Below are 27,460 nucleotides of genomic sequence, written 5' to 3' on the forward strand. Positions count from 1 at the left end.
AGCAGGCAAAGAAAATGTCACTTCAGAATTAAAGTTGCCCCTGAATTAGAGGAGCTGTTCCAAAAAGCTATAGAAGGCTGTCGTGATGGAAAAATGAGTGTATGAAGGACCCACCCTGCAGAACAGGCAGGGAAAAAATAGATCACAATGTATTCAGGGCTTAGACAAGACCACACTTGACTGCAAAAATAAAGCCTTGTATTTGACACATTGCTTACATATTAATTAGTTTGATCAGCTTGCCTGGGTGTGTTAATGTGAGTGAGAGCTCGTGTCTGTACAGTGATGAGCTGTTAAAACTTCCCAAATAGAGCTACAAATAGTGGCAGACTGAGATCTTCCCTTTGCCCAGAGCCTTTCTGCTATTTTTCTAGTGCTTTTCCACTCATATTTTTCTATTTTACTTGACTGATTCCCGTAGGTACCATTTCTTCCCCAGCGCAGAACCAGAGACCCACAGGAGCAAGAGAAGTGGCTTCTGCACGGGAAGCCAAGGAACCGTCACCCCCCAGAGCACAAAGATGAGAAATGGAAAAAGAGGAAAACTCTATTTTCTTCACTCTATCCCCTTCCCTCACAGCTTCTTGGGGATGGTTAGAGGGGCAGCAGCCGCCGCAGAGGCTGGAGTTAACATCGCCCCTTTAACGGCGGCACCGCAGCCTGACATCAGCGAGCTGGGGAGTCCGGGGAGGGCTGGGAGCTGCTGCTCCAGGAGTGGTGCCAACACATCCCTGTTTCCCTGCCTCTTCCCCGCTCTTGTTTGTGTGTGCCTTTTAACACGCCGCATATGTATCCGTGCCGCCAGTGGATGTCTGCAGGGTTTACATTAACCAGCTCAAGCTGAAGTTGGTAAACAGCTATTAAAGTTTTGCTCTTCAAGTCTCCAAGGGTGTCATTTCTGGACGAGGGAGTCACTTGCATCCTTTGACTTCCTACGGGTTATTCCCTTGTTTACAGCCCGAATAGATCTTCTTCCCACTTAGCTATGCAGACAAGAGGGTTTTGGGTTGGTTTGTGCCTGGCACAGGGAGGGGAAATGAATCTCCTGTGGCTTAGTGGGGAGTGTTCATGTTTTTACCTGTTTCCTCGACAGGAGGGAGTCAGGCTCAAAACCTGTAACTTCAGTGTTTAAAGTTCTCGCTCCCGAGCAGAGTCCGCAGCTGAAGCTGCTCTTTTGCCCTGGGACAAAAAGCTGAACCCAGCAATTCCTCAGTTCTGCAGGAGGCTGCAAACTAGGTCTTGATTTTATTCGGACTGTCACAACTCGAAAGTTTCTTGGAAACCGGATTCCAGTCCCAAACACCGCACGGCACTGGGCAGAGAAGCCCAAGTCCCGAGCACCCATCCCAGCTGCAGCACCACCACTAAAGCTATTTATCCCCGCACAGGTTTTTTTTCACACGTTCTTGCCTTCTGTTTTTTGCTGGAGCCTCCGACCCTATTGAGAGGCAAATTCTGGCCATCTGGCAAAGCAGGCTGTAGGGGGGGAAGAAAAAAGAGAGAAAACACAATGTGCATGGGCACACACACACACACACACAAAACTCTGGAGATTAGGGAAGACAAAAACTTCGCTGAATGCCGCGGCTTCTGCTGGAGCGCACGCGCAGCCCCGCGGCGGGAGAGGAGGGAGCGGCGGGCGGGGAGGACGGTTCCAATGCAGGCAGGTCTGCCTGCCTGCCTGTGGGGATGTGGGGAACGGTTGCAGGCAGGGGAAGGCGTGACCTGCATGGAAAATGCCAGACAACTCCAGACGCACACACACATAGGCGCGCACACGCTCACAAATCTCCGGACAGAGATAAGGAGGACGGCGGAGCGTTTGGAAGGAGGCAAAGCCGTCCCCTCCAAACCAGCCAGCAATCCTCCGCGCCAAACCCGCCGGCAAACCCTCCCGGCAGCAAAATGAGGTGAGTGCCTCCGCGACGGGCTGACCCCGGGGTCCCGCACGCTGTGGTCTCGGGGCATGGCCGGGCAGGGGGACCATCCCGCTGAGGAACCTTTCCCTCTGATGACCGTGGCTTCGGTTTCCCCATCTGCAAGCGAACGAGGCGTTGCTCATGCCTCGGCTTCGTGCTGCAGCCCGGCTTGCGTGCCGGCATCCCGGCAGAGCCGAAGGGAGCCTCGGGTGACGGGCGCGCAGCCCGGGCGTACCGCTCTGCCATGGTCCATGGGCGAAAGGTGCGAGCGAGGCTGGACGTGCTGCATGGGCTTCAGGTTTCTGTGCACGCCACGGTCGTTTATCACTTTTATGTGAGGTTAAGACTTTCCTGGCATGGGAAAGAAGTTTGATGTTGTTTTGCCTCCCCTGTTTAAAGGGAAAGCAGAGAGTTGCACCGGCAAACGGCCCGTTCAAGCCGAGGAGGTGATGCCCATTTACACCAGCTGAGCATCCAGCCCCGTGCATGTACTCTGACCAGAGGAGAAACAGATTTTCCCTTCACATATTTTTGTAGTTTCAGACAAGCTGTCAGAAAAAGGCATGTTCAGCCTCACTCTGCTTGAAAGAAAAATCAATCCAAATTTCTCAGCTCCCATTAACTTTGCTTTGTAATGAAGAGCTGGGAAAAGTGATGGCACTACACAAATGAGCCCCAGAAATCTACTGCCCTGGTTTTGAAAGAACACAGACAGGTTAAAAATAATCCACTTATATAGCTTCAATTTCCTCACCAGCATACCTAAATCAAGCCCTGATTTTGAAACCGGGTGTAAGTGTACATGCGAGTAGTTCCAGCACCTGTAATACACACCTACAAGCCTTTGCCAGGCCTTAGAACCTATTTTAGAAAGCGGAAATTTTCGTCTCTAATGGCTCTAATTTCCTGCATGTTTCTTTTCCTTTGTGCGCTCCACTGGGTGTAAGGAGCCTGAGGTCTGCTCCTCTTTCTGGGTCCCATGCAATGGCACAGGCTTTTGTGTTTGCACCTCCAGCACAGGCGGTGTTCTCCCCTTGCACAGAGAAATACTCGGTTTATGCTCACTTTCATGCTCAAATGGAGCTCAAGGCTGATGCGAGGTCAGATGGACCGCCACTGATTTACCTGTCCTTTCTGCCCTCCATTGGGACAAACAAGTTGGTAACAAGTTGGGACAAACTCTTTAGGCTGAGATTTTTTAAAAGCTGAGTTTAATGACAAAAGACCTCTAAGGATCTCAACATCTGTGTGCTTCTCCGTCTGGGGTGAGTGGTACCCTAAGAATTGAAGAGAAAAAGAAGAAAGGGAAAGGAAGGAAAAGAAAGGAAGAAGAAAAGAAAGGAAGAAGAAAAGAAAGAAGAGAAGAGAAGAGAAGAGAAGAGAAGAGAAGAGAAGAGAAGAGAAGAGAAGAGAAGAGAAGAGAAGAGAAGAGAAGAGAAGAGAAGAGAAGAGAAGAGAAGAGAAGAGAAGAGAAGAGAAGAGAAGAGAAGAGAAGAGAAGAGAAGAGAAGAGAAGAGAAGAGAAGAGAAGAGAAGAGAAGAGAAGAGAAGAGAAGAGAAGAGAAGAGAAGAGAAGAGAAGAGAAGAGAAGAGAAGAGAAGAGAAGAGAAGAGAAGAGAAGAGAAGAGAAGAGAAGAGAAGAGAAGAGAAGAGAAGAGAAGAGAAGAGAAGAGAAGAGAAGAGAAGAGAAGAGAAGAGAAGAGAAGAGAAGAGAAGAGAAGAGAAGAGAAGAGAAGAGAAGAGAAGAGAAGAGAAGAGAAGAGAAGAGAAGAGAAGAGAAGAGAAGAGAAGAGAAGAGAAAACCAGAAAATAGTGGAGAGTAACATGCTGGGTTATACTGCTGGGGCCCCAGTCCATCCTTGCCCAGCTGCAAAGACGTGTGCTGTTTATTGAGAGTCAATGATCCCAATTTGGCAGGATGAGGCTAAGCAGTAATAATAATAATGATACTTAGCAGTTATTGCCATGATGCTTTCATTAAACCGATTTAGAAAGCGTCATTATTTTATTAAGCATCCTTATGTTTATTCTTCCATTAAATAAAGATTTGCCCATCAGAGCCCCATTAGTTAAAGGACGTGTTGCCAGCAGCTGCTGCTCCCAGAAGCGTGAGAAACATCGAGCTCCTGACAGCGCCCGGAGCTGGCTGGGAGCTGTGGAGGTGCCTTTGCATTGCACATGGTGCTGGCGTCACCCACCTTTCAAAGGGGCTTTCCCCTCCTAGGAGCCATGTGCAGCTCCCACCCTCACCTCCGCCTCCCCACGGCTTGGTAGGGGGTTTGCTCATGGTGACATGGTGCTGCACCTCCTCTCCCAGCCGTTTTGAGTGTGTGACCTTACACGACCCACTTGGGAAAAGAGGCTGAGCCCTCAACAGGTTTTGGCATTGCCAAAGTTTCATTTCATCTCCTCATGTGTGTTTTCCAGGTACCCCCTGGCCTGGTCCTTTTGTGCCTTGCTGCTCTGCGCAGTGGATGCCATTGAGCTGATGGACATGTTTGGGGAGATCCAGTCCCCCAACTTCCCCGATTCCTATCCCAGTGACTCAGAAGTGACGTGGAACATCTCTGTGCCCGATGGATTTAAAATCAAGCTGTACTTCATGCATTTTGACTTGGAGTCATCCTACCTCTGTGAATACGACTATGTGAAGGTGAGCTGTGATATCACGGGGCAGATGGTGGGGTAGACAACAGACCTGTTTCACCAGCTGAGAGAGGGTAGTGCTAGAAAAGCTGGGAAAAGCTTGTTTTCACCATTTATTGGGCAGAGGAGTTGTCAGTCCAGTGGACAGGGAGAGCACAGGTAAGCTGACAACAGCTATTGGACTGACAGTGAGTGGGACACCAGATTCAGAGCTTACCCACAGAGGACCAGATTTCTGAAAGCATTTGGGCACCTAATTCTCATTGGACTCAATGGGATTTACACACCTGTGGGCTGATGAAACCCCTGTGGCTAAACCCCCAGCCTGTGCCACTCTGATGCCAGCCATGTGCAAGGAGGACCGCTGAGATGGGCACCCTTTGCCAGGCCATGGCCACGGGTGCACCTTGCAGCCAGCCTGGATCCCTGGCCACAGCTTGCATGCTCTTGGGACACACTGTCCAGCTCCCAGGGAAGCAAAAGGGAAAGGTTTGACCTGAGCTTGAGACTGCAAGTTGGGGTCTGCAAGCAGAGCCTCCCACGAGCCACAGGGCACAGACCCAAAGGCTCCCTTGCGCTCGGTGCAAACTCATTTCACAGCTGAGATAAAATTTTGGGGCCGCTGCTGGCAAATACCTGCAGCACAAACAAGCTATGGAGGTTTCCAGGGAGCTGTCATAGCCAAAACCACAAAAGATTTCAGTCTGCTTCATTGCTGGGCAGTAATCCATCAGAAACTGCTGTGGGCCACACGCTGCAGTACCACAGAGCATCCTGGCCTCTTGCACCACAGGTCTCTCCAAGCAGGGCTCTCCTTTGCATCCAGGACAAGCTGGGTACTCCAGATCTTTGAACTTGGTCAGGTTTGGTGCTTTCTAGCAGACCAGCAGTAGCAAGCAGGTGCTTTCTAGGTTTGCCTGGCTGAACATGCCTTACCCCATCGCCCGGCACAAGCCTCACCCTGCCCCTCCACAGAGAGGCAGGTGGAGGTTGCACCCAGGTCTGGAACCGCAGAACTCAGCCCTGGTGCTAGTTGCCAGCTAACTGAAATTATTATTTTATTCTTGCCCTAAGAAAACAAAGCAAACATTTGTGTTTTTTTTTCCTCTAGGATCTGTTGTTCGCTGCTTTAATTTCCCCTTTGTGCTGGCATTCATTCTCCTACTAACAGCTCTCATTGAGGTTTGATTAGTTCTTTCTGCTTCTCCTGGATCTTCTCCAAGCACAAGGGCCAGGGACATATATAGAGATACATTGCTTTAAAAACCCAATAAGCTCAAGGAGCAGATTTCTTGGAAACTTTCCCCATTCCAAGCTTTACCCCTCCTCCCGCCCTTCACCCCCTGCTCATTTTTCCTTTTTCATAAGGCTCCCTGTTATTTGGCCGTGGTGCCAGTTGGCACCATAGCTCTCCCTGCCGCTGGATTTCCATAAGAAGGCGGTATTTTTCACAAGGATTTAGATCTCAGCTGTATAAATTTGCTCGGGGCTGTAACTCAGCTTGTGGAGCCTCCACCACAGAATTACATTTGAAAAGTGCTGAAAATGGATGGATTATGGGAGATCCATAGGCTACTCTGCAGGGTAGGGGTGCAATCTTGATGCTGCTAAACCACCAGCTTAGAAAATGTTAAGGAGTGCAGCAAATGACTCCATGGCTATTTTCCTCCTTGGGTCTGTGTGTCCAGCCTCTGTCTGCATCAGCACAAGACAAAAAAACAGCGTCAGCTCGCTCTTTGACAGAGGCCAACAGTGCATGGCTATAGAATATAATTATAGACCCAGCACATACAGGTGCTTCTCTGTAATACTCTGCCAGTCCCAGTGAAGATGCTCAGAAAGCCACAGGTGGTACTTCTGTGTTCGATGGCGCTCAGTGGATTCCCCCTCCATGAACTTGTACCATTGCTTTCTGAACTCATGGGTGACTTTAATCTCTGCAGCATCCTGTGGCAGAGAGTTGCACGGGTTAAATATATGATTATATGCCTATGTGTGTGTGTGAAGAAACACCTTCTTGTTTGTTCTGACCATGGGTCTGACCAGGCTTTCCATCAGGGTCTTCATCAACTTGACTGCCATAAGAAGGAGGTCAAAATGGGGACTGAACAGCCCCGATGCAAGGTGGGGACCAGCTCGGGACAGGCAGAAAGCCGCCTTGCCCTGGCCTGTGCTTTTCTTACCTCCTTGGCTGCCCATGTGCCCGAGCTCTCGAGCAGTGTAGAAAGTCATCCTGAGTGGCAAGCTCCGGGCAAGCCGAGCTGTAAACCCACGTAGATCTCTGCCTTCGGGGTGGTCTTCAGAAAGGAACGGTTTCCAGAGCTCTGAAACAATGGCTAATTAAAACAATAGCTGTTTATTTATATATATACACAAATATGTGTGCGTGTGTGTATATATATAAAAAGAACATGGCTTTTAAAGAAATGCTCGCAGGCCAGGATGCTTGTTTGTGCAAACGGGGATGGCAGAGAGGGGGAGTGGTACTTCAGTAGGGAAGTGAGCCAGCAGGAACAGGAGGAACAGCCACCCCCAAAATACCTACCCAAAGAAGCCCCATGCAGGTAGGAAACACCAGCCGCACGCTGCCTTGGGAAGCCGAGCTCCGGACCCCGGCGCATCGGAGACAGCCTCTCCCCGGGTTTTGGATGGCCGCCCTCAGCCGCCTGTCACGTCCAGGGGGACGGCGAAGGAGCAGCCATCTGCGCTGGGCTTTCGGCTCCTGCCCTCTGCTGTGCTCCTCCAGAGGCTCTGCCTGGCTCATCACTGTCCCCAGGGAGCTGATATGGGGGTTACTCACTTGCGGGTGGTCTCTCTGTGGCTTTTCCAGCTCCTTTCTGGGGTCACCCAGCACTGAGCACTTTTGCACACAAGTCTCCAGCACTGGCCCGGGACACCCCGAAAGCCATGGCTGTGACCGGGAAATCAGGTGAAGTGGCTTGACTAGTGTCACTGAGGAGCACTGTGGCAAAGGCAGGGAGATGGGAGATGAAATCCCAGTGGAGGGCCAGAGATGGGAGATGATATCCTGACTTCTGAGGAGCCTTCACGAGTGAATGCCCGAGCTTATTAGGAAGATCTGAGCCTGGGGTCCTGTCCATGAGGTTTTGCACATCGCTCGGTCAAGCCCTGGAATGAAATCAGCCCCTGAGGGCTTGGCAGCCAGCTTGGGACCAGCTCCTGGATTGAAGTGAAGATGGGGCCTGTGGTGAGAGGATTTCCCCCCAGTTAGCCCATGGCAAGTCCTTGCTGGCTCACAGTCCTCGTGGGGTTACATCTCTTCACCCCAATCCCTACCACTGAGTCCTGATTCAGGATGGCACATGCTTGAGACCTGGCAGGTTTCAGCACATGCCACAGGGCTTTCCCATCACTCCTTCAAGCCCAGGGGCCGTCTGTGATGGGTGTCTCCAACTGTGCATGAGGGCAGGAGGGCAGAGGGGTCTGTGACACACTGTGGGTTCGGTGGGTCCCATCTCCCCTGACACAACGCAAGTCTCCCTTGGTTGCACCTCTTCATGTTGTGTTCAGACTTTGGCCCACATATGGCACTTGGAACACTTTTCTGCAGCTGCTATTCACACCCCTGTCCCCAGGGAGGATCTGTGCCATCGGGTGGTCACCCAGGCAGGACTCCTACTAACCCCATGTGTGGGTGCCCAGGAGCTGGCCAGGCATCTCAGGCAAAACCAGTGGCTGCAAATAAATTTGCTCGAGGGTGGCCAGGGGCCCAACCAAGCGCAGGAGGCAGTTTTTGCCTGCCACGGTGAAGGGATGGTGAGGGGAACACAGGGGTATGGGCCAAGCTGGGGAGGCAGGGCTGCAGGCAGAGCATCAGCTAGTGCCACCACCCTAGGAAGCGGTGCTCGGGGAGGGTGATTATGAAAGATTTGCAGTGTGATGGAGCCCCGTCCCCCCAAGGTTTGGCACAGTGTATAGTGTGCATAGCAGATCGGCTTTGCACGCGGCATCCTGGGCTCACAGTGTGCCATCCCCTGCCGCAGGCGATTCGCATGGGGCAGGGCTGCATGCTGCTCTGTGCCAAGCGCTTGGCGGCATTGTCCCCAGGGACATCCTAGGTGCTTGATGCGGCGCTGGCAGGGGCCGCGCAGGGCCAGGGAAGGAGCTTGATGCTGCATTCAGGGCAGTGGATGCCCAGCCCGAGGCTTCGAGAAGGGTGCACAGGACACATTTACACCTTCCTCTGCTCAAAGGAGGGGGAAAAAGCACAAATCAGGGCTTGGCATGAACTGGGGGGTCAGGAGAAGAGCATCCTCTTTTGGTGCTGTCAGCCAGCCTCAGCCAGGGGGTAATCCATGCCCCAGGGGTGTGGGCTCCCAAGAGGAGCACTTCAAATCCCCGGGAGGCAGCTGGGAGGAGGGGAGGGCCCAGGGCTTTGCTGCTCGCCTTTCCCATCCCGTTTGGATCTGTGCAGAGGAGTCTGGTGGCACCGGCCACCCCCTGCACCACCGGGGACCACAGTCACCCCCTGTGCAGGGGAAGGAGGAGGAGCAGGCATGGGAGCGAGCCAGCAGCTCCATCAGCACCCCAGCATGCCGCCTGGGCTCTCCTTGCACCCCCAGCCCCCACAGGAAACAGGCCTGGCCCAGAAATAAGGCATGTGGGCGCAGCAACCCGCAGGAGGGGATGGTCTCCAGACATCGAGCCAAGTCCACAGCAGGGGAAACCAGCCATCTTCCCCTTTCCCCCACAGTACGGCTGCCACGTACGTTCCCGTGGAAATTCAGGTGCATGTTTGCACACAAACGGACCCTTAACGTGTATCAGGGAGAGGACACATGCATGTTGGGGAGAGGATCTCCAGGAGACCGAGATGGAGGCTCCTGCTGGGGCTGTCCCATCCCTGCCTCATTTCCGACAGTCAGCAGCAGCAGCAGCATCAGTCATTTTGCAAAAAACCCGCGTTCATCTGGGTGTTGCCTTCCTGCGTGCACTCTAATTGCAAGGCGGCTCAGCAGGGGCTGTTTCATGCCCTTCCCTGTCTCTGAGCGTCTCCTCCCCATGTCATGTTCCCAGTGTCTTCAGCCCAGCACTGCAATTTCTCTGCCTAATGAGACATTTATATATATTACAAGTGGTATGTTTGGCCTTCGTCAGTCCAATTAGTGCATTCCTGGAGGGCTGGAGAGGGGGGGGTGGCGGCTGCGTTTCCGTATTGCCGGCTGCCTGCTCCTCTCCGGCGGCAGACACTGAACCGCCGGGCCAAATTCCCCTTGGTGTTCATGGCATTTCATTAACCCGCCTGCTACAGGAGGCATCTCTGGAGCATCGGTGCTCCGGCATCCCCAGCAGCCCATGCCCTGGGGCAGCATTTCTTTGCTGCCGAGCCGGGGCACCCCAGCTCCCTCCTCCTGCCCCGAAGGGGGAAATCAGTATGGGGCAGAGGGGGGCCACACGGCTTGGGACACCACTTCTCTTAGCCACAGCCCAAGCCAAAATGCAGGGAGACAGAGGCACAGCCAGGGAGGGACCCCCATCTGCCTCCATCCAGAGTGGCAGAAATCTTAACGAGGGAATGAGGAGGCAAGCAGAAACAGGGAAGACGGCAGGAGGCAGTGGCAAGGGTAAATTTAAGGCACGAGAGTGTCACTATATTTTATTTTTCAAAGGAGGATTCTTTCAGCGTATTTTTATAGGGAATTTCTCTGCAGCAATTGATATTTCCCTCAGGGACACATCTTCTCTAGTGAAAACGTCGACATCGTGACCCGAGAGGGAGAAACTCCAAACAAACAACCAGGATTTAATTACTAGCCTGCTCGCTGGATGTAAATGATCTATGAAAAAGTATACAGTCCTCAGCAGAAGCAGCAAATATTAACCAGGGATGATGACCTCTCTGTTTAGTTTACTGCTGGAGGGCTGTCTCTGCTCCCTATGGCTCGGGGCATGGGACCCGACACAGATAAGGGGCCATGGATACCTTCGGCGAGGAGAGCACGGCTCTCCCGGGCCTCATCCTGCCGCTCCGGGGCTGTATCCAGAGATTCTGGGGGCAGTGTTGGGGCTGGCCCCATGGCGGGAGCATCCTCCGGCCAAGACACGGGGCACCGGGGAGGTTTTCCCATGCTTCGGTGATGCTGTGCTGCAGGTCCTGCACCGGCCGGGGCTGGAGGAAAGGGATGGGAGCTCACACGGTGGCTCATGCGCCCCTGCAGAGGTGACAGCCACCAGCCTTGCACGGAGGAGCTGGCTGGAAATTGCTCCTTCCCACAGCTTTCTTTAAGAAAAAGCAGTTTCTACAGAAAAGGGTGCGTGCTGCGCACTTGCACAGCTACGACTGCGTGTCAGGGCCGAAATGCCATTTTCCTCCGCTTTTGGTGATGGCGCTCCCGTTTTTCAGTCTGAAACACTATTTCATTTCAAAACAATCTTTCTTTCAGATTTAAAAGAGATTCTAAAGCACCACAGTGTATTTCAAAGGGATTGAAACCAGATGGATCCCAAATTACTTGTTTTCCTTTTTTTTTTCAGAACGCTGTTTCACAAAAAAAAAAAAAAGAAATTCAATTGGGTTTTTGTCCCAGTGCAGGGCGCGTGTTTTTTCTCCAAATTCTCAAAATTTATCATCGGAAAGTCTCTCTCTTTTCTGGCCAGCTCCAGCTTGTATGAGAGGATGGAAAATATCTGGAGGCAATGTCAAGGCATGCTGAGTTGCCATTTCCACGTTGGCTTTTCCTGGTGTGAGCGAGTTTCCGCCTGCTTGTTCAGCCCTGGGAAATTTCCCTTTCAGTCCCAGACCCTCCCTGGCTGGCACATCCTGAGGGTCTCCAGGAGACGGGGATGCAGCCGGAGGAGGGTCTCACCTCACCAAGGCCACGCAAGCCAGGGATGGCATTGCAACACCTCCGGGACCCCGTGGGTCCCCGAGCAGGCAGCTGTTTTCCCTGGGCACGGGCTGGGGGGCTGCACGCTTCGTCACAGCCTCAATAGTGCGTGGTGGCGTTCATCACATTCCTCAGCCAAGGGATTATTCATATTCAAATCTCCTGGGGGAAAGTAGGCAGGGTGCTGGGAACGAGGTGGGAGAGGTTGTGGTCGAGACAGGGGCTGGGGGTGGGATTTGCAGAAGGAGACGGGGTCAATGCTGAAATGGGAAAAACAGTGAGGAAAAAGGAAGGGAGGGGGTTTCAGGGAAAACCGGAAGGTTTTCCACAGGTATTACAGCACTTGAAGGCACGGGCATGCTTTAAAGGGATGCACATAGAGGCTAGTGAGCATGCTGACATGACAACAGGGCACGCTGGCCCGTTGGTCCCCTCCTGTAGCCCTCTGGGCGTGTGGCTCCAAGTCCAAACAGTGCCTGGTACTGCAGGTCTGGAACCAGACAGCGACCAGGGGTGGCAGGGACAGGACCGAGCTTGTCCAACCATCCCAGGGGACAGAAACACCATCCAAATTATGGCTGCTGCTTTGAGCTGACGCAAAACCGATGGGCAGGGGCTCCTCTGGGGTCCCAGTGCCCTCCCAGAAGCTGCTCACAGCTCACACAGATGCTGCTGCCCGGATCAGCATTTGGGCTGAGGGAGGAGGCGAGGGGGAGCATCTCAGGCACTGACAGCTCTGAGTGGGAATGACACGGCCAGGGGTTGATTTTCACACCCCTTCTTCCGGCCGCCTGCCCTTGTCCTCACCCTACCTTCCACACAGGCTCCTTCCCTGCATCCTCCCCTTACACGCCCCCAGCTCCTCCCTACATCCTGGGTGCTACCTGCTCTCTCAGCATCTGCTTCAGAGGGTGACCACAGGCAGGAGCGGGCAGACCTGAGTCTCTGTTCATTTTGCAGAAACCATTTAATTGCTTTACTGCAGTAATGGCATCTCAGAGATCCAGAGCAGTGGGAGTCAGACCTGCCATGCCCTGAGCATCCCCAGGGTCATGCTTGGTTGCAGAAGGTGAGGTGAATGCAGCGGGAATGGCTGGAAGTTTATTTTTAGGGCCAAGGCAGCACAGGGCTGACCAGGACGTGGCACCCAGGGGTGCAGAGCTGCATCCTTAGGCTGTGGCTATCAAAGGCTGCCAGACGGGCAGCCTGCCCCATGGAGACACTGCTGAGCCCTGGCAGGGGACAGGCTGGGCAAGCGCAGGCAGAGACCTGAGCTCTCAGATGCAGAGCATGACTCCAAGCCCAGCCTGACCTCCCCCAGGAGAGCACCATGGGCTCTCCAGGCTCACAGACACCCACAGCCCCACACAGAGAAAATTCAGAGGTGACCAGCACTGGGGAGCACCCCAGGACATGTCAAACTCCTGCACTATCCAAGTGCTCAGCAAGCACTGCCGAGCCCTCACCCGTTCTTTCTGTACACAGATTGAAGCTGAGGACCAGGAGCTGGCAACCTTCTGTGGCAGGGAGACGACAGACACAGAGCAGGCTCCAGGCCAGCAAGCGATCCTGTCCCCGGGGCCCTACATGGGGCTCACATTCAGGTCCGACTTCTCCAACGAGGAACGCTTCACTGGCTTCGACGCCCATTACACTGCCGTGGGTAAGCAGCAGTTAAGCCTGCAGGACCAGCTTGCTAGGGTAGCATAACAAATTTGCTAGGATCACATCCCAGGCCAGCCTTGGGGACCCTAGCAAGAGAAGTCCTTGTGTGCAGCCCTTGGACCATATGGGACTCGCTGGGTGCTCGTGTGACCCACCACATGGGACAACTAATTTCTCAGTGTTGTGGCAAATGTCCCCACGAGGAGCGATGCGTGGAGGGCTGCAGGGTGACCTCCCTTCCTTGTTATCTCCATCCTAGATGTGGACGAGTGCCTGGAGAAAAGTGATGAGGAGCTGGCATGTGACCACTACTGCCACAACTACATCGGCGGGTACTACTGCTCCTGCAGGTTTGGCTACATCCTCCACTCTGACAACAGGACCTGCAAAGGTACCACCCAGGCACAGCTCAGACGTGGGGATGGTCACACAGAGGGGTCCCTGAGCAGGCAACAGACCTACGAAACACAGGCCAAACTGCCCTCTCTTGCTGTCAGGAGGGACGAAGTGCCTCCTGCCCTATAAACCAATAGCCTGGGACTGAGGAGTGCCCAAGGCCTGCAGTCCTCTTGCATGGGAAGGAGATGTGGTTTCTCCATGGGCTATGCACCTCATCTGAGCCCTGTAGACCTCCTCAAGTCAGAGAAATTAAGATTTAGTCTCTGCTCTGAATCCGCATCATGTGGATTAGCTGGGATTAGCTCTCAGCCCAGGACCTCTATGCCACAGGCATATTTGGAGGTTGGCTGTGTGAGGTTCTCCTTGCGTGGACCCATATTCGGGGTCCATGGACCCACCCAGCAGACCCCAGTCCACTGGGAGGGCTCCTGAGCATGGTCAGGGCTGGGATGCAGCTGGCAGGGTGCTGAGCGAGCCACGGCTGTGTTTTAGTGGAGTGCAGCGACAACCTCTACACCCAGAGGAGCGGGGTGGTCGCCAGTGCCGACTTCCCCAGCCCCTACCCCAAGAGCTCGGACTGCCTGTACCGTATCGAGCTGGAGGAGGGCTTCTTCATCACCCTGAGCTTCGAGGACAGCTTTGACGTGGAAGACCACCCCGAGGTGACCTGTCCTTATGACTACATCAAGGTGAGCTGGGCTCTGCACACTCCTCCTGTCCTGCTCTCCTGTCATTTCCCTGATGCCCTGGTGATAGGACCAAAATTGCCCCAGTCTAAACGGGGGTGATGAAGCCAGCAGGAGCCCTGTGCTCAGCTGAACCCATGTCTCTTACCACGTCTGATTTTGACCCTCTCAGCCAATAGTGACCCTCTTTCGGTTCACATCCCCCCAACACATGGTGCTTAAGCCCCACTGACCCCACTGCAGCCCCATCCATCAGCCGCAGGGTGAAACGATCCTCAGGGATCAAAGATCCCCCTCAAGCCACCCACTCTTCTTTGCCTCGGCAGATCAAAGCTGGTCATAGGGAGTTTGGCCCTTTCTGTGGAGAGAAGTCCCCGGGACGCATTGAAACGCAAACCAACAGTGTGCAGATCCTCTTCCACAGTGACAACTCGGGAGAGAACAGGGGCTGGAAGCTGTCGTACACAGCAATTGGTAACTCCTGCTGCTTTCCCCCATTTGCTGGGCTTGGGCAATGGGAAGGGCTTTACAAACCCTGGTGGAGATCATGAGTTTGGTGGTCCATGGTTCTGTCTCCAGAAAGGGTCTGTTCCAGAAATCACAAGAAGAGAGGAATAAAATAACACGGAGCCCTCCCTTCAAAGGGTGCTTTTTTTCCCTATGCCAAATGGGCCCTGAAACAAGACCACATTGCAAAGCAGAGCAGTTTTGGGCAGGATGATTGCACAAGCTACTGTTACTAGCTCCCAACCTTGTAATGCCCAAAGCCAGGGACAGCCCAGGACTGGGAGAAAGACCTAGAGCCTCCACTCCTTCTAGAAGAAGAGCCTGACTGAGCCATGCTAGTGTAGGCTAATAGCAAGAGCAGGGCAGGGATGCTCAGATCCTGCTACAGGGACTGGGTGGCAGAGCTGGGACTCTCCATTTCCTCCATTTATTCAGCTGAGTTGTCTTTTGCTTCATTTGCTTTTTGTTCAAAGGAAACCCATGCCCACTGGTGCAACCACCGATCAATGGGAAAATCGAGCCTTCCCAAGCCAAATACACCTTCAAAGACCAGGTTGTCATCAGTTGCAACACCGGCTACAAAGTACTGAAGGTATGGGATGGCGGTGTGGAGCTGGGCACCTGGGTAGGAAAGGGGGGATCCTTCCTCCCAAAGCCGCTGCATCTCTGTTTGGGAGAGTGGACGCAACCCACACACCATCCTTACCGCCTTCCCAGGGGCAAGGACAAAGCCTCCTCTGAGAGCCACCAACTGTCTTTCCTTCCCAAAGACGCAAAGGAAGAGAGGAAATGGCACTTTCCCGAGTCACCCTCTCATCATCTCTCCGGAACTGGCCAGCTCACAGGATGCCAGATCTGGCACCTCTGCCAGAGAAAAAGTCAGCAAAAGCCCCGGGGGAGCTGCCAGGGCTCTGCCTGCTCCCCATCTCGGCGGGCGCTGGCTCAGCTTCCTGGGCAGCCCTGCAGAGGCCAGCCTCCACAGACTGGGAGGTCCTCCAGGACTTTGGGACAGCTTCGGTGAGTCAAGGGGGCCGGGATTTTGGCAGGCCCTCTCCAGGAAACAGCTGAGAACCACAGGGAGCGTGGGTGACTCACATGGTGGCTGTCTTCCCTCCAAACCAGTAGCCTGCTTTGACTTCCGACATGGAGCTGGGTATTTCTCTGATCTCCTCCCAGACTCATCCTTCATGCAGAGCTGCCTCCTTACCCAACCCAGCACCTAGAACAGGAATAAATGCCTCCAGTTCTTTTGCATTCAGCATGCCCCTGAGTTGCTGGCAACAAGAAAACTCAAGTTTTTCATTATGATTTTATTGCAATTTTTAGCTAGAAAAGTCCTCTTGCAGGGGGGGCTGGATATATCTTGACTAAATCACCGAGAAATTGACTTTTTATGGAGAGAGGAATTTCCTTGCCTTGTACATTGATGGTGTCTTTTGCTGGCATCTTCTGCACAGGATAACCTGGAAAGCGACTCCTTCCAGATCGAGTGTCTAAAGGACGGGACCTGGAGTAACAAGATCCCTATCTGCAAAAGTAAGGACACCCTTTCCCACCCTGCCAATGTCCTTTTCCTGCTGAAATAATTTCATGCTAAAGGCAGCTGCCGTGCCAGAGCGGAGTTCCTTACTCAGAGACGCAAACCCAGCCAGAGAGGCTACGTAACTCTGCAAAGCTCTTTTGGCTCGTTCTTGGATAACATAACGGGGCTCGCTCCAAATGCCACAAGTAGGAGGTTGGTGCTTTTATTTAGATTCCTCACATAACTTGATCTGCAAGCCACTTTGCTATCTCTGTCAAAGAAAGAGCAAACCTGGCTCCTGAGAGCTGGCTCTGTTGGATAAATCTGGGACAATTTGGGATAATCTAGTTCCTGGTCCAAATTTCCTTCCCAATGAAGGCTACTAAAACCCAGGGCATTAGAGAGGTCCCAGGTCCTAGCCTAAACTGGGCACTGCTCAGCTAAGTGAAAGGGGAGAGAAAAGTTGCCCAAATATTTACAAATGGGAGAAAAGGGGAGAAGAAAGGATGCCATATGAAAGGACGGGTGACGATTTGCATCATCTCTTCTTTCATCTAACCCAGCTCCTCTCTCAGCTCAGGCCTGGGAGATGTACCTGATAACACATTTCCCCTTTCCCCCAAGCACCCTCAGACCTCAGGGAGGCTCTCACTGCTGCTCAGTCTGCTGTAAGGCTGGCCCAGAGAGAAGAAAATCAGCAAACATGCTCAGAGAAGGTCCCAAGACCTTCCAGGAGAGGCAGGACGAGATGATCTCAAGGGATGTTGGCATCAAGGCTCTCCCCATCTGGGCAGATCCTTTTTCTTTTAATGATACTGGAGGATCTTACCTTAGGAGAGTATTTCTGGAGTTTTAATTCATGTTTTCTCACTCAAAATGGAAAACGGGAGGCTCTCAGAGCTGCTAAATAGATTCATATCTGAAAGGGCTCCTTAGAAAGTATGGGGCTAATGATGCCTCTGCCCTACCAAGGAACTCCCCACTCCTACCACTCTCGCTACCACAGTCTCCCATTGATTTTATCCAGCTTGAGCAGAGATCAGACAAAAATTGGCATTGCCTAATAAAAAAAGAACAAAAATCTAGGTAAATATTTTTAACCCCAAAAAGTATTATTTTTTGGAGAAACTTGAAATGATTACCTGCATTATTCCAGCCAGGCTGGAACTGGTCCCTTCTTGTGTGATATGACTCACTACACTAAATTTCGAAGACTTTTTTTGGAAAGCCAAGAAGCCCCTAAATGGGCAATTCAGGCCTCCAAACTGCAATGCCTCCCACCTCCCCGAGATGTCTGGGAGAGGCAGGGCATGAGCAAAAATGGTTTTAGAAAGCAGTGCAGAAAATAGAAAAACTCTCAGCCAAGGTGGATAAAATCCAGCTCCGTGGCCTGGTGAGGCTAAACACAACCCCGTGACGGCTTCTCCCAGCTGCTGTCCCCAGGTCGCCCTGGCCGAGCAGAGCGAGCAGGTCCCCCGCACGGCCATGGCTCCACCGGCATCCGTGGCACCCTGGCATGGCTCGCCGGGCACTCATTAACGATTTCTGGTGTTTTGGGGGCTGGGTTTCCTGCATGCCTCTCTCTGCTCGTCCACTAATTGGGCTTTCTCTCTCTGCTCTCCTCCTTCCCCTCTGCTTTCGGTGCAGCTGCAGATAGAGCCGACAACCAGACAGAGGGAAGAGCCGGCTCGGAGCAAGTGGCCGCGTGAGGCTGGCGCTGGCCACGCCGCCCCGACGGGCAGCCTGTCTCGATGCCCCTTTCTGATCTGTCCGGTACCCAGGGCAGGTCCCCTTTGCTCCTGGCCTGGCTGCCAAATCCATCTCCGTGGCTTGTCTAACTGGCATGGCACTCTTAACCCCCCCACGCCTGGTGCTTTCTTAACTCCGTCTCGAGCAGAGGGAAGGAAATTTGGAGTCAAGCCCCCCTTTACCGCTGCCGTGCCACCGCACAGGAAGGGTGCCTGCCCAGCCCTGGCACTGCTGCCCGGGGACCATGCGCTGCTGCCAGCTCCCAGCACATCCTTCGCATCCCTCCCTCTCCGCTCAGATGCCTCGGCCCAGCTTGGCTCCCCCTCCAAGGCAGCGGTTGCGCAAGGAGTGTGGCATGGCCGCCTGGTTGTTTGTTTGTTTGTTTGTTTGGATTCAGCCTCCCGCTGCCCTTCGTCCCTGGCCCAGCATCATGAATAAGAAACACTCTTTCCTCTCCTCTCTCCGAGTGTGCTGGCACCTTTTAGACCCTCCGGGCAAGGAGGCCTGGAGGACAGGTTGGCATCACCAGCCCTTTCCTGCAGGCACCGAGCCCTGGCACCAGTGCAGGGGGATGGATGCTCCTCCGCCTCCCCTTTGTTCCCCACTGCTGGCCCTGCAGAGGTGAGGACGGGCCGACTTCAGGCTGGTTGCAGCTGAAGGAGGCCAGAGCTCAGCTCCATCCATGTCCCCAAGCACCCCAGGCATACACCCCAGGCTCCCTGAGGCATTGGGGGCTTCACTGGGAGGATCTGGGATGTGGACCGGAGGCTTGGAGAGGAGGAGGAGGTGCATTTTGGGAAGCTCGGTCCAGCTCTGGTCCTACGAAGGCAAAGATGCTAAATGGCCCCCCTTCCCCAAGGCAAAAGTCTGGGAAGGCTCAAGACACAAACTCCCTCCCCTCACCCTTTCAGCAGGACCCGGGACACTGGTGGGGCAACACGTCTGTGCAAGAGCCCATTCTCCAGGTATCAGGCCCGCCCCAGGCCTGTGGGACACACAGGGAGGGGATGGGCTGTGCATGTCAGTGGGTGCTGCCCTGCAGCCATAAACAACCCCAGAGCAGTTGTGCAAGCCAGGCTGGTCCCCCAACATCTATTCCCTCCTTCCTGCAAGCCCCAGCATCCCCCAGCACCTTATAAAGGTCCCACGGTTGCTGGCACCGTGGCACAGGAGTGCTCTGTGCCCAAGCACCATAGGAAGAGTGCAGGAAAGCTCAGGCCAGCCAGGGACCCCCAGGGCTGGTGAGAGGGGTCTGTGTCCTCTCCTCTGTCCCTCTGCAAGCCACGGGTACCCAGAGCCTCCACCCAACCTGGCTGCACCCACACACCCATCCCATCACCTGCTGTCTCTACAGGGGGATGGAGGGGACCCTGGTGAACAGTGAGCTGCAGCATTTTGCCATAAACCAGGCTTTTTTCACCCAAGCAGTTAGCTAACCCTGAGCATCAGTACATATCCCTGGTGTCAGCTACTGCTTCTAGTGAATTCTCTCTTCGTTAACCTGGGTCACTGCATGAGGAGTTAGGGCTCCTGTCCTCACCCCCTTCCCATTCTGGAGCACATGGAGACCCACAGATCTCACATCATCCCTGATGCACAGGACCTGCTTTCCGTAAAGTCACCCATCCCCTACTCAACCCCTCATGTTAAATGTGGCAGAACCCAGCTCTGCAGCACTGCATTTCCCAGAAGGATCAGACCCCGGTTCCTGTCCTCCCCTGGGGAAGGTCCCCCAGGATGCGGCAGGGGGAGGCTGCACAGCATCACCCAAGTGTGCTGTGAACTGCCCACATGGCAGGGAGCCACAGCTCCCACGGGGTGACTCCTGTCTTTGGTGGATGAACCACCTTGCAGCCTGAGGTCCTTCCTAGGGTGGGTGGCACAAGCCCAATCCAGGGGACAAGCTGGGGAGGAGAGGCTGGGCAGGGCACTGTGAGGGATGTGGGGGAGAAAGGGGACCACGGACAGGCCATGGGAAAGGGCAACGGCACCCTAGAAATCCTCCCTCCACCAGACCCTGAGCCCACACCAGGGATGGGTGAAGCAGAGCCAAACCTGCCCACGTCTTGGGCGATGGAGCAGGTGGGATCTCACCCACGTCTGCTGGCCTTCCCCCTGCCTGCAGACCAGCCAAGCCACGTTCTCAACGTCCCTCATCTCCTGCCATCACAGGACAGCCAGGACTTAGGGTTGCTCAGCCTGAGCTGTAAATGCTTGTCAGCACTGTTTGATGAGCAAGACCCAGAAAAGGAGAGATGGGGCCATGCACTCAGCAAAGCCTTGTGCATAGAGGAGCACCCCTGATGCATGGGGTAGGTTAGTGAATCACTTCCTGCTTTTTCCTGCCCATTGGTAAGGGATGCAAAGACATACTCCGGGAGCATCTCCCAACAGCTCTCACCTGCCAGCGCAGGTTTCTTCCCCCCTCGAAGGTTTAGCAGAGAGATCTTGCACCAATGAAGTGCTCAGGAGGGGCTCCCAGCACGGGAGTCTCCACCAGCGTGAGCGGTGTTGGCCGTACAGCCTGCGGGCGAGCCGTGCCACTGGTGTTCAGCAGTGCCAGACACGTGCCCTGTCTTTGCAGGGTGGCCGTGGTGGGGACCAGGCTGCCCTGCCTGGGGACAGCTTCCTGCTGCCATCTGAGGTCGTGTCAGCTGTGCTCCCTGCAGTGCCCTAGAGAAAGAGGATACGGGACCATATGGGCCCTTGCTCTGCCCCATAGGACCATCATCACATGCCAAAGCCCAGCATTACCTGCCTGCAGGCTGGCTCGACACCCCGAGAAACAGAGCTCAACCCTCACTTCTGTGTTGGCTTTCAGTTGCTGACTGCAAAGCGCCACTGGAGCTGGAGCACGGCTTTGTCACCTTCTCCTCCAGGAACAACCTCACCACCTACCGAGCAGCCATCCAGTACCACTGCCAGCACCCCTACTACCACATGGCCCCCAACAGCACCGGTGAGCGGTGGGGCTGGGCCGCGTCCCCACGGCATGGTGCGGGTGGGCATGTGGCTGTGCGTGCGCACATTTGCAAGCAGGGGGAGCTTGGGATGGCCGCTCCAGGATGCTCTGCAAGCAGCAGGCTGTGGATGTAGCCTACACACATTGTACCTTGCGTCTGCACTGCCTGGATTGTCAGAGTGGCTGCATCCTGCTCCGCAATGAGGTAGGATGGAGTTAGCACTGCCTGGTGCTTTGTCTACGTGTGGCTTGTGAAGCAATGTGGCTTCTCTCCCCCGCTATGCCTTCTCACCCTGCCATCTGCTCCCGGCAGCATATGAAATTTTCTGTGTTTCTGTGAAAGGAGCTGCTTCTGGAGAGAGCACCAGGTCCAGCAGCCCCAGAAAGGGCTCCACAAGACTCCCCGTCCCAGCACCCAAATGTCCAGAGTAGCCAAAGCTGAACAGACAGCAGTGGGATCATGGCAGGCTGGGTTTCCACCTTATCCCTTTGGTCCACAACCACAGACACCACAAGGTGCTTTTCCAAGCACCACAGGTCTCTGCACCCTTTGGACCTAGCTCTGGGCAGCAGAGGGGGTGTGGACACACCCCAGCCCTTCTTCCTCCTCCTCCCTCAGCAAGCAAAGCCAAAGGATTTCCTCACATTCCTGCCTCCCTGCTCATATCCCCCTGCACACCCGCTGGCCCCGTGCATCTGGTCCCAGCATCCGGCATGCATTAACAAAATGGGCACTGGCAGCATTAATGGGGCGGCAGCTCCCAGCCGAGGCTGAGGGCGCAGCACAGCCCTCCAGAAGGCAGTGAAACTGAGGATGGTGGCATGTCCCCTGTTGGGGACAGGGCTGCCAGGGCTCCCCAGGGAATGGAGCACAGAGAGCGTAAAAGGCAGGTCACCTCCTGCTCTGGAAAAGGGTTCAAAGGGTCCAGTCAGCTGGGCAACATCTCGCTGCAAAAGACACCCCCCCATGCCAGGGCCAGAGCCCAGCTAACGCTTTGCTCTCTTGCAGCCACCTACACGTGCGACGCATCGGGGGTATGGAGGAGTGAGGAGCTGGGGACCAAGCTGCCGTCCTGCCAACCAGGTACTAGTGCTGGGGCGGCCAGTTCCCACGGCAAGGGGTGCGGAGCAGGGACGTGCGGGGGTGGGGGGGATGCCTCCGTGCCTGACTTGACCTGCTGTTTCCCTAGGCAGGGACCCTGCTCCCTGGTGACAATGCCATATGCCTTGGCTATACGTATCCAATGTATGGCCGGGAGGGTGATGGGGACAGAGGCCTCCTGCTATCACGGCTGGCCCAGATGGTCAGGGTGCAGTGGTGGCACTGGGCAGCAGTGATGAGGGCATGTCTCCCTGGCAGTATAGGGCAGCAGTGGGATCATAACCATCCTGGCTGTCTGGCTGTCAGGGCTCCCCGAGCTCCCCGCTCCAGCAGACAAGGAAACCAGCAGCCCCAGGGCAGAGCTCACTGGCCATGTTCAGCCCCCAGCATGACTGGCAATGGCTGCAGCCAAGGGCAGAGCATTACCTGCACAGCGCCGCTGGCTGTCAGCTCCTATTAGCAGTGTGTCCACATGCAGGAGCAATTAGCGCCTCTCCAAGCCTTGCAGAAAAACCCAGCCACTTCGCAGGGAAGGAAAAGTCCCAAGCCTTTGAGCAGTGGCAGAAATGTTTGCAGCCAGCAAGTTACCAGGCCAGGTGCCCACTCGGGATTAAACAAAATCCCTAGGATGTTGGCTGGCCATAGCCAAGCATGGGGCCAGGTCTGGCTGCCAGGCAGAGGGGCTGGAGGCAGCCTCGGGTGCGGGTTGTGGTCGGATGTGCAGGGATGGCTCTCTGGAGAGGTGCAGGGATCTGGCTGCTGTGCAGCAGCTGCAGCTGCAACCACCCCGGGGTTCGGGAGCTGGCTCAGCCCCATGGAGGGTATCTGATCTCCAGCCACGCTGAGTGACTACAAGGCCAGAGGAGGGACCCCCTGAGATTCCCTGCAGCCCACGGAGCTCCGAGACCAGGGCTGTGGCTGCTCTTGTTGCAGCAACTGCTCCCTGCATCTCTCCTTGATGTTTCAGCCTGAACTAATTTGAGCTGGGAGCATACCGGGACATCTTTTGGGGCCATAGCTGCTTTCATGGGCCATTTCCAGGCCTCCTGATTAGTGACAGAAGTCAGAGAGACTTCAGGAAAATGGAAAATCCCAGAGAGAGGGTGATGCTCTCCTGAGATCGGGATCTGCAGGCAGCAGCTGGCCAGCTGCTCTTCAGATCTTTCCCCGTGTCTCACGCCACCTCCCCATCAATAGAAACTCCTCTTCCAGGCCACTCCATGCCTGCCTCTGCCATTAGTGGGAGCATTTGCAGCCTGGTCAGCGTTTTTGATATGTAATTTAATAGAATAAATATTTGGCTGGATGCATTTCCTCCAAAACCATCTCCCTGGGACAGCCGTCAGCTTTGGTGCAGCAGACCAGCTGGGCTGGGCTGGAACGCAGGAATTATTTGCCTGAGCACATTTTCTATTCCTTGCAGCACTGGGAAAGGCAAGGGAGCGAAGCAGATGCAGAGACACTCACCATGCTCCCTCTCTGCCAGAGTCGCAGTTTTCCTAGCAGCAGATCCCAGCCACAACAAATCCATGTTAGCAGCTCCTGGTGCTCCTGCCCTGATTGCAAGGCTAACTCTCAGCCCCAATCCCATCGCCCTGGGGGGTCAGACCCTCTTTCTGTGAGGCTTTGCATCCTCCCCTCCCAGAACAGGGGGTATGGGGGCAGAGTCCTGGAACTTTCCATGGAGGATGTGGGTTCCCCTTGCAGACTCGGAGGGGTGAGACCAGCACCTGAGCTGCTGTGATTCGGCACTCTTCCAGCTGTAGAAGGGCAAGCCCAAATCAGCTCCCACAACCTTGCAGCGACATCAGCACCCCCAAGCAACCTGGGAGTCCCCCTCCACAGTGCTGCCACAGGCATGAACCAACACCAACCGTGTCCCAAGGCTTAAGTTCCCCAGGGGCAGGATTGTCCCTGCCCACCCTGTCCAATCCTCTCAGAGCCACCTTCAGCATGCTGAGTCCCTCCTCTTCCTCATGCCGTGTCACAGCGCCTGGATAAAGCTCCTGGAGGCAAACCAGGCAGCACGTCAGGGCTCTTCAGGTATTAATTCTGGGTCTGTTGAGGAGCTGAGCAGAGGGATGCTGGTTTGGCTGCCAGAATTGTGGTGAGGACTTGAGGTGCAGGAGTAAAGTCCATGGTGCTAGGCAACATCCCATGGCTGAGCCTTCTCCAGCCACAGCTCCTCCGGGAGGGTAAATGCCATGGCCATGAGACCACAGACCTCGTGACGGGTCTCAGCGCGAGGGGTGAGGCTGGGATGATGTCAGGCTCCAGTCCTCCCACCGGCATTCCCCTGGGTTTCTTGGCACACTGAGCAAGAGCTGGACAAGCAGCTGGATGGTCTGGGAAGTGCTGAGCAAGTTCACAGGGCACAGTGAGGCTGCAGGATTACTCATTTGGCCTTTCTGCTTCTGAAGTGGTGTGGATCCAGCCAAATCACTCCAGAAACTGGACTGCAAAGTGAAGAATTGCAAAGTGCAGGCTGGCCCTCAAGCTATCTCCGTGTCCCACCTACCAGCTCAACTGTACAACAACCCTTTAAGTCACAGCCCTGTTTTACTGCAATACAGGCTTGGCAGAAATCATAGCATCTGCCAGGTCTTTGAGACAGCAGAAGGATCCCTCCACTTGCCCTTCCTTAAGGAATCTGGTAGCACCATGGTCCCCATCTGGAGCACAGATCACATAGGTGTAAATCGAGACTAAGGTCTGATACTACTTAGGGTGCTTGAAGTCCCACCCTGGCTCACGTGTTTTGCTGAATCCATGCCTGACTTCCATGTCAGGAGATCTGGTACAGCTTTGGGGTAGCTAACCCTCGATGAAAGCCTCCACAGCCCCATAGTGTGCTATACACAATTCTGACTGTCTATATTCATTCCCAGTGGGCAACACCTCACTCTTTACATCAGATGAGCCTCCAGCCTCTCTGGAGTAGAGGTCCAGCATATGGGACCTTGGCAAAAGCCCACCCTTTTCATCAAGGGCTCTCCACCTCCCTTTGTGACTGGGCCACATGTGCTGCAGCCCTGCCCTGCTTGACCCTTCCCAAACTCAGTGGAGACTCTTTGGGCCTGAGACCCACCTGGGCTGGTAGCCAGAAGTGTGCCTAGAAAGTCCATGGTCTTATGGCCAAGAGCATTCACATCATCCTTTCACAGCCTCCAGCAAGGGTGGGGAAGGAGAGGGCAGCTGGGAAGCTACTGTTTTGGAGCAAACTTTTGGGACTAACTGGGCCTTGACTGCCCATGACCAAACCCAGGATGGATGTCCACAGAGCCAGGACAGCAGGAGCACGGAGCTCCCAGCTCTGAAGATGCCTCCTTCCCTGGTCCAGCATGGGGTCTAGTGGCTCAACTTGGTTTCAGTCCTGTCTCATTGCCAGCAGAAGAATGGCCTGTTCTGAGCAAGCTGCCATAACCATGGGAGCCACACAGCCACACTCCAGGGTGTATGTGCACTGGGGAGATGAAAGGGGAGTTCGGACCCTCTGCCCCACCGTGAAGGTGTTGCAGGCCCCAAAGGTGTAATGATGGATGGTGCTGAGCAATGTGCATTCATCACTGCAGGTAGATTATGCCAAAGGCCTAGTGGTACCTCCTGGGACAGCTGCCTGAGATCCTCCCTTGGGTCTCCCAGGGTGCCATGTGGGAGCAGATGCTAGGACTGGGGTTTCCATGGGCACCTGGGGAAAGGCGGCCCAAATCCTGAAAACCAACAGGTTCTACTGAACCACAGACAAGACACTTCTCCAATCTTTGCCTCATTGTCCACAGCCACAGAAAGCATGGGACATCCAGAGGGCTTGGTATGGCTACTTTTAACTCTTGAAGAGCTGGACCCAATTATCCTGGGGCTGTGAGCAAAGAAAGATGCTCTGTGCTCCAAAAGTATTGCCGGAATAGCTCAGACAGCAGAGAGAGGGGAAGAGCCCAAAGTCATGTAGCAGGTTGGTGACAGACACACCACTAGCACTGGGGTCTCCTGGTCTCATGTCTGAGCCGTCAGGCTCAGAGAAACATAGGGTGGCTCCTACTTCACAGAATAAACTGGACAACCCATGCAGGCTTCAGACTGGCCTCTTTGTCCGTGACTAGCTTCCCAAGGGCTGAACAAGGTCACCCCACCATCCTCATGGAAGAGCAATAGACTGCCCCTTTCCCAGGAGGGCAAACCGCTGCCACCAGAAATGGTTCCACCAGGCAAGGAAGACATGAAAGTAGCTGGGGCTGCCTTCAGGAAGCAAAATCCTTCAGAAGGACAGACGCATTCCTTTCCCAGACATACCTCCAAAGACCTGTTAGCATAGGGGATGGGATGTAATGCTCAGCCTGCTCCAAGCTCTCACGCACACTATTCCAGGAGAAGGTGAAGATGGCAGGGACGATGGGCTTTATCCACCGAGAAAAGAAGAGTTGCCCTTTATGGAAAAAAAGACACAAGTGAGCATTTGGTTTGAAGATAACCAGCCATGTGGCATAATCTACAGGGATGTCCCTTTTCATTTGTTCCCTATGTAAGTGCTGGGAGTAACTGTCCTGTCCTTTTTGTCCCCAGTGTGCGGCCGGCCGGCTCGTCCTCTGCCTGGGATCATCAAGCGCATCATTGGCGGGCGAAACGCAGAGCCTGGCTTCTTCCCCTGGCAGGCCCTGATTGTGGTGGAGGACATGTCCCGGGTGCCCAACGACAAATGGTTTGGCAGTGGGGCCTTGCTCTCAGACTCCTGGGTGCTGACGGCCGCCCATGTGCTCCGCTCCCAGCGGCGAGACAAGACTGTCATCCCCGTCTCCAAGGAGCACGTCACCGTCTACCTGGCCCTTCATGACGTGAGGAACAAGATGGAGGCCGTCAACCGGACAGTGGAGAGGATCATCCTCCATGAGGAGTTTGACATCCAGAACTACAACCATGACATTGCTCTGGTCAAGCTGAAGGAGAAGGTGACCATGGGGAACTACGTCATGCCTGTCTGCCTGCCCCAGTTTGAGCACGAGCTGGAGGGCCCTCACCCTAACACACTGGGGCTGGTGGCTGGCTGGGGTATCTCCAACCCCAACATCACAGTGGACGAGATCATCAGCTCGGGCATGAGAACACTGTCCGACATCCTGCAGTACGTCAAACTGCCGGTGGTGCTGCACGCAGAGTGCAAGACCAGCTACGAGTCGCGGTCTGGGAACTACAGCGTGACTGAGAACATGTTCTGTGCCGGCTACTATGAAGGTGGGAAGGACACTTGCTTGGGAGACAGTGGAGGAGCCTTCGTCATCCAGGACCCGGGAACCCGGAGATGGGTGGCCCAAGGGCTGGTCTCATGGGGTGGCCCGGAGGAGTGTGGCAGCAAGCAGGTGTATGGTGTGTACACCAAAGTCTCCAACTATGTGGACTGGGTGGAGAAGAAAACAGGCTCCTCAGAGAGATGGACATTTCTGGACCCAGAGCTGGAGAGATGA

General features: G+C 54.6%; 1 protein-coding gene across 1 annotated transcript; it reads left to right on the top strand.

Annotated features, from left to right (window-relative positions):
- Positions 1–1,689: 1,689 nt before the first annotated feature.
- On the top strand, positions 1,690–27,460 carry MASP1 (mannan binding lectin serine peptidase 1). Its single transcript, XM_009282365.1, has 11 exons — positions 1,690–1,910; positions 4,346–4,571; positions 12,898–13,075; positions 13,337–13,468; positions 13,969–14,165; positions 14,489–14,636; positions 15,143–15,261; positions 16,127–16,205; positions 20,762–20,899; positions 21,912–21,986; positions 26,565–27,460. The coding sequence occupies exons 1-11, from the start codon at positions 1,690–1,692 to the stop codon at positions 27,458–27,460; spliced, it is 2,409 nt and encodes an 802-aa protein (XP_009280640.1).

The sequence above is a fragment of the Aptenodytes forsteri genome, unplaced genomic scaffold (assembly GCF_000699145.1).
Source record: "Aptenodytes forsteri isolate BGI_AS27 unplaced genomic scaffold, ASM69914v1 Scaffold404, whole genome shotgun sequence".
Lineage (NCBI taxonomy): Eukaryota > Metazoa > Chordata > Aves > Sphenisciformes > Spheniscidae > Aptenodytes > Aptenodytes forsteri.